Source organism: Camelina sativa, chromosome 19 (genome assembly GCF_000633955.1).
Source record: "Camelina sativa cultivar DH55 chromosome 19, Cs, whole genome shotgun sequence".
Classification (NCBI taxonomy): Eukaryota; Viridiplantae; Streptophyta; class Magnoliopsida; order Brassicales; family Brassicaceae; genus Camelina; species Camelina sativa.
The window spans coordinates 16,956,331-16,963,457 of record NC_025703.1 but is presented as its reverse complement, the minus strand read 5'-3'; the positions used below and the strand labels follow the sequence as shown (position 1 = coordinate 16,963,457).

Sequence of the window (7,127 nt, the reverse complement as noted above, 5' to 3'; positions counted from 1 at the left end):
AAAACATTTGACAAGTTTTCGTGATTTATTACCGTGCCAGCAAGAGCGTAGGCAACCACCAAAGGAGGAGATGCAAGGTAGTTGGCTCTTGTTAGTGGATGAACACGCCCCTCAAAGTTCCTGTTCCCAGACAGCACAGCAGCCGCCACAATATCTAACAAGCACAAAAAACTTTGAATCAATAACACCATACAGTTAACCACATATATAAAATAATAATAATATAAGAAGGTCCAAAGTAAGTCTAGTTGTGAATCTCAATAATACCATTTTCAGTAATAGCAGCTCCCACTGATTCATTAATTTCTCCAGAATTCCCAATGCAGGTAGTGCAACCGTAGCCGACAATATGGAAACCCTGTTGATTCAGATATTCTTGAAGTCCACTGCATGGAATATAATATACAATTAACATTTCCCGCACAAAAGAAAGAATTAGCCTTTAACAACAAAGAACTTGAAAAACTACAACATACCTCTTTAACAAGTATTTTGTAACAACCCCTGAGCCTGGAGCAAGACTTGTCTTTATCCAAGGCTTAACCTGAAGAGGCAAATTTTTGATAAAAGATCAAGAAAAGTCAAGGAATCAGATCGATTTCTAGTTTGATATCGGAAAACCAACCTGTAGGCCGAGGTCAGAAGCCTTTTTTGCAACAAGACCAGCACCAAGCATGACGCTGGGATTTGATGTATTAGTACAGCTTGTGATTGCAGCAATCACAACACTTCCATGTTTAAGCTCAGCTGGTTGTCCATTGAACGAAAAATTTGCCACCTTCTCTTGTGCCTCTTTAGGTATAGCAAAACCCTGTAAAAAATGTAAATTCAAGAATAAACAATGGTACTTAAAATGTGCGCCAACAGCCAGCCAGTCTAAAGAACGAGTAAATGCTGAAGAAATAAGTCCTCTACAAAACGAAACATCTAGTTACATACCTTAAACCCAACTTTACTGTCGAGACATGAATGCCAGTCAGCTTTCATATCTTTCAAAGTAACACGATCATGTGGCCTGCAAAGAAGATATCGATAATATGGTCATGATCAATTAACCAGACAATAAGCTTCGTGATTACAAAAACTAACAGAACCCATACCTCTTTGGTCCAGAAATGCAAGGTTCAACATTATCCAGGTTCAGTTCTAGATATGACGAATAAACCCTGTCTATCTGAGGCTGAAATTTATTCACAAAGCAAAGTCAAAAAAAAACCTGAAACGATATGAAAAACTTAAAACCCAAATATATTACGTATACGGCTGATTTACCTCATTGTAGTCAACAAACATATTGTTTGCCCGAAGATATGCTTCAATCATGGCCACCTGCCATGAAAATATTTTATCAGACCAGATATCTGAATATATATATATAGAAGGAAGATTACAGCCAAACACTCACGGTCTCGTCGNCCATTGAACGAAAAATTTGCCACCTTCTCTTGTGCCTCTTTAGGTATAGCAAAACCCTGTAAAAAATGTAAATTCAAGAATAAACAATGGTACTTAAAATGTGCGCCAACAGCCAGCCAGTCTAAAGAACGAGTAAATGCTGAAGAAATAAGTCCTCTACAAAACGAAACATCTAGTTACATACCTTAAACCCAACTTTACTGTCGAGACATGAATGCCAGTCAGCTTTCATATCTTTCAAAGTAACACGATCATGTGGCCTGCAAAGAAGATATCGATAATATGGTCATGATCAATTAACCAGACAATAAGCTTCGTGATTACAAAAACTAACAGAACCCATACCTCTTTGGTCCAGAAATGCAAGGTTCAACATTATCCAGGTTCAGTTCTAGATATGACGAATAAACCCTGTCTATCTGAGGCTGAAATTTATTCACAAAGCAAAGTCAAATAAAAACCTGAAACGATATGAAAAACTTAAAACCCAAAAATATTACGTATAAGGCTGATTTACCTCATTGTAGTCAACAAACATATTGTTTGCCCGAAGATATGCTTCAATCATGGCCACCTGCCATGAAAATATTTTATCAGACCAGATATCTGAATATATATATATAGAAGGAAGATTACAGCCAAACACTCACGGTCTCGTCGCTTCTTCCAGTCAATTTGAGATACTGTAGAGTAACATGATCCACAGGGAAGAAACCCATGGTTGCACCATACTCGGGAGACATATTGGCAATTGTGGCCCTGTCAGCTAGGGAGAGCCCACTCATGCCATCACCTAAGACGAAAAAAAGTAGGCTTTATCATTTTCTGAAAACACACATCTCTATTAAAAAGGAGCAATACACACAAGAGCTCAGAAGGATATATATTACCATAGAATTCAACAAACTTTCCAACAACACCATGCTTCCTCAGCATTTGAGTCACTGTTAGAACCAAATCAGTAGCTGTTACACCATTGCGCATTTTTCCGGACAGTTTGAATCCAACAACACCAGGCAATACCATACTCATGGGCTGTCAGCAAAAAGAGTTGCAGTATAAGAAAGGTTCACAAGCCTCACTAAAATGGAGCAGAAGAGACGTAAAATATAGTGATCTAATCTATATTCAGTAACATAGCCTTCCGATTCATCAGCATAGGATAGGGGTAATGTTAATAATCAGACCAGTTTACCTGGCCAAGCATTGTTGCCTCAGCTTCAATACCTCCAACTCCCCATCCAGCAACTCCCAAACCATCAATCATAGTGGTATGTGAATCAGTTCCAACCACGCTGTCTGGGTATAGAAGGCCTTTGGTATTGAACACAACTCTTCCAAGATATTCCAAATTGACCTGAATGATCAAAATGGGGTCAAATTGAGACATTCAATGCCAAAATCCAAATACAAACTTTAGGTCAGACAAAAGAAGATAATAAATGAAAGAAACATTTCAATACACTGAAATCATGTGGTTGAAAAGGTTACATATCAATGTCAGAACAAGTATAGAAACAAACAATTGACTTGCGTACTGAAAAAAAGTTACCTGATGCACAATACCAGAACCAGGAGGCACAACAAGCATGTTCTGGAACGCAGTAGAACCCCATTTAAGGAAAGCAAACCTTTCCTTGTTCCTCTGGAACTCAAGCTCCATGTTTGCTTGCACTGCGTTTTCAGACCGAGCAACATCAACTTGAACTGAGTGGTCAATTACAAGATCCACCGGAACCTGAGAGACACTGTACACATAAGAAATCTAGAAGAACCCTAAGCTAAACAGATAGCATCGATATGTGGGAAATAAAAAAAGTACCAAGGGATTAATTTTGTTGGAATCACTGCCCAGCTTGTTCATCGCATCACGCATACAAGCAAGGTCAACAACAGCTGGGACTCCAGTAAAGTCCTGCCACACAACAAAACAAAGGGTTAAGACTTACGAACATGAAAACAAACAAGACACAATTCATTTTGGCATCCCCTACACCAAACAGTTACCTGCAGAAGAACACGAGCTGGTTTAAACGGAATCTCGACTTGTTTAGGAGATGTCNACAACTCTTCCAAGATATTCCAAATTGACCTGAATGATCAAAATGGGGTCAAATTGAGACATTCAATGCCAAAATCCAAATACAAACTTTAGGTCAGACAAAAGAAGATAATAAATGAAAGAAACATTTCAATACACTGAAATCATGTGGTTGAAAAGGTTACATATCAATGTCAGAACAAGTATAGAAACAAACAATTGACTTGCGTACTGAAAAAAAGTTACCTGATGCACAATACCAGAACCAGGAGGCACAACAAGCATGTTCTGGAACGCAGTAGAACCCCATTTAAGGAAAGCAAACCTCTCCTTGTTCCTCTGGAACTCAAGCTCCATGTTTGCTTGCACTGCGTTTTCAGACCGAGCAACATCAACTTGAACTGAGTGGTCAATTACAAGATCCACCGGAACCTGAGAGACACTGTACACATAAGAAATCTAGAAGAACCCTAAGCTAAACAGATAGCATCGATATGTGGGAAATAAAAAAAGTACCAAGGGATTAATTTTGTTGGAATCACTGCCCAGCTTGTTCATCGCATCACGCATACAAGCAAGGTCAACAACAGCTGGGACTCCAGTAAAGTCCTGCCACACAACAAAACAAAGGGTTAAGACTTACGAACATGAAAACAAACAAGACACAATTCATTTTGGCATCCCCTACACCAAACAGTTACCTGCAGAAGAACACGAGCTGGTTTAAACGGAATCTCGACTTGTTTAGGAGATGTCTTTTCCCAGTCAATAATCTTCTCAACATCTTCCTTGGTTACTTGGAAGTTATCACAATTACGAATCGCAGATTCAAGAAGAATCCTGATAGAGTATGGCAGTTTATCTACAAACAGAGCACTTCTCTTAGATTCTGATCCTTCTGTAACTTTCTCAATCAAAATGTTCAGAGAGATATTTAAAAAATCGTTACCAATCCGTGGATCATTTAGAGCAGGCAAGCTGTAGAACTTTCCGAATTCGCCACCACCAGGCTTAGGAAGAGTAGTGAAGATCCCCTTGTACGGATGCTCAGACGCTGAAACAACACAAAAAACAAATGAAAATGGTAATCACTAGAGTAAACCATCAGTTCCATATCGCAAAACCTATACTAATCACAGAAATCTCAATTTCATAAGCTTATAAATCGGAAAATTCAAGCTAGATCCATCCGATCGAAGAAATTACCCATGGAAGAGAAGGTTCTCTGGAGACGGTCTAAGACAGGAGAAACGGCTCTGATCTGAGAGGTAAGGCTAAACGGAGACGGTTTTGAGTGAAAGCAATGGCTCCAGCGAGGAAGTGAGCGAAAAGCAGGTGAAATGGTACCAAAAGATCTTCGAGTGAGAAGAGACGAATGAGATGCGACGGAGGGGGACAATAACGATCGGAAGGAGCAGAGAGAAGAAGAGCGAGAAGAAGCAGCTCGAAGGATCGAGGAAGTAGCGGAAGATGAAGCAGTTATATACATGATGTATGTAATCACGCTTCCAGATGCAGATTCAGATACTGACAGAGGATAAGGATAATGATTTATGGGAGAAGGTTTTTTGATTGATCAATTGGGAGCGATCATGGAGGCGCTGATGAATAATGAATCTGACGTTGGAGGCGTGTGGAGACGAAACGAAAGAGGCCTAGGGCTGAGTGCCACAAAGTCAATCTTTCCTCTGCAAGGGAATATTATTTTGTTTTTTTGGCTAACAAGTAAGGGTAAAACCGGGTTTTTCAGACTATGAATTTTGTGTATTTTTTTTTTGAGTGAATTAGGAAAATAAATTGTTATTTTGTTATGATATGATATTGAAATTCTCGTCGATCTCAGTTGAAAAATGAGAATAGGATTTTGGAATTTCAACTAAAAAGTGGGAAATTGGCAAAAATAACAAACAAAAAAACTGTAATTAAATGAGTAACTTTTCTAACCACAAATAAGTTATATTCTCTGTATTTTATATAATAATTCTAAAAATACCTTCATTCATATTAATTCTACTTGTACTTCCACTTCTTCCTCCTGCCACCACCGTCCATCGCCGCTCCAATCACTATCACCGACCGCCGCTCCGGCCACCATCGCCGGCTACCGCTCCAGCCACCACCTCCTCCGGTCACCACCATCAACACTAAAATTGTAATTTTTTTTGTCCTTCATCTTATTCTTCTAATTTTTGGTATTAATGTGCTATATCCTTAATTAAATCTCTGAATTTGGCTACTGGGCAATTTGACCCCTAAAAAATCCACTTAAACATAAAGAGTAACGAAAAAAAATTATAATAGATTTGATTATTATTTTCCGTCATTTATTAAATTTTAATAATTTTAAAAAAAATATTTTGAATAACATAGATTTTTTAATAATTTTTATATAAAATTAATCCAAATCTTTGGACCACACTTTTCGTAAACATTATCAACACAAATTAATGACGGAAACAATAGCAGTAATGTCCTTTTGGCATTGCTGTATCTAGACACTGGCAACGAGGATATGTTTTCTTTCCGATGGCGTCTTTGCATTTTGAAGAAGAAGCACAATATCCAGGAAACCATCCAACAATGCTATCTTTATTTTCGCTGACGTCAACTATTTTATAACAAGAAAAAAAAATAGGTTGTGAATTGATGATCTAACAAATTATGGGAAAAAAATATCTCATAACAACAGTTTTTGCTATAAACTACGAATGTTTTTTCATATTATGTGAATATCTCATCAATCGAAAGAAGAAGACCGTATTACCTTGAGCATGACTCATAACAGAGATCACAAGAACACATAAAAACATGAATAAAGTAGCAGATTTCATGATTCAAAAGTAAAACTAATGAAATAGTTTCTATTTTTTTGTATTTTCTTGATCTTGAAATGAATATTTTTATTTTATCAAAATTGATAGTATATATACCCAAACATCAATATATTCAATCTTTTTGAAAATAGGATATCCATATATGAAAATATATTCTACCTAATTTTTTAATATAGTCAAACTAGATTTGTATATTCTACCTTTAATACGATTTTTGTAATATTTGACAGAATCTTAACAAAATATAGTATCTAGCTATTCCTATATATCAATTTATATATCTTAGTAACATCTTGTAGCCATTTAAGTCAAGTATTTTAATGGCTCAAATTTGATAGTATATAAACCCAACACACACACTTTCTAGGATGTATTTAACAGATCAAATTAAGATATTTATGATATAATTATTAAAACATCAATATATTCAATATTTTTGAAATAGGATATCCATATATGAAAATATATTCTACCTAATTTCTTACTATATTAAAATTAGATTTGTATATTCTACCTTTAATGAAATTTTTGTAATATTTAACAAAATATTAACAAAATATAGTATCTAGCTATTCCTATATATAAATAGATATATATCTTAGTAATCTTGTAGCCATTTAACTCAAATATTTTAATGACTTATTGTAATATTAAAAAATTATTTAATACTATTAATATTAATATTATTACAGTTTACTAATTCTTATCATCTAAAACTATGTAATTTATCTAATACTTGTAAGGTTTTTGAGAAAATTATATTATTTTTTAAAATTTATAATGTTTCAAAAAAATTAAAGAAATTTAAGATAATTTATTTTCGGAATTTCAAATGC

General features: G+C 35.7%; 1 protein-coding gene across 1 annotated transcript in view; it reads right to left on the bottom strand.

The window, feature by feature from the left end:
* LOC104766560 (aconitate hydratase 2, mitochondrial) overlaps positions 1 to 5,138 on the bottom strand; it is an 8,985-nt gene extending 3,847 nt beyond the window's left edge. Inside the window, exons 1-15 of the mRNA XM_010490472.2 lie at positions 4,664 to 5,138; positions 4,407 to 4,511; positions 4,159 to 4,319; positions 3,974 to 4,066; positions 3,704 to 3,889; positions 2,612 to 2,773; positions 2,307 to 2,451; positions 2,067 to 2,209; positions 1,934 to 1,990; positions 1,762 to 1,841; positions 1,601 to 1,676; positions 626 to 811; positions 477 to 544; positions 268 to 386; positions 33 to 154 (exon numbers count right to left, since the gene is read on the bottom strand). Of these exons, the coding sequence (XP_010488774.1) occupies positions 33 to 154; positions 268 to 386; positions 477 to 544; positions 626 to 811; positions 1,601 to 1,676; positions 1,762 to 1,841; positions 1,934 to 1,990; positions 2,067 to 2,209; positions 2,307 to 2,451; positions 2,612 to 2,773; positions 3,704 to 3,889; positions 3,974 to 4,066; positions 4,159 to 4,319; positions 4,407 to 4,511; positions 4,664 to 4,946 (1,986 nt within the window). The 5' untranslated portion in view covers positions 4,947 to 5,138. The remainder of the gene's footprint in view (positions 1 to 32; positions 155 to 267; positions 387 to 476; positions 545 to 625; positions 812 to 1,600; positions 1,677 to 1,761; positions 1,842 to 1,933; positions 1,991 to 2,066; positions 2,210 to 2,306; positions 2,452 to 2,611; positions 2,774 to 3,703; positions 3,890 to 3,973; positions 4,067 to 4,158; positions 4,320 to 4,406; positions 4,512 to 4,663) is intronic.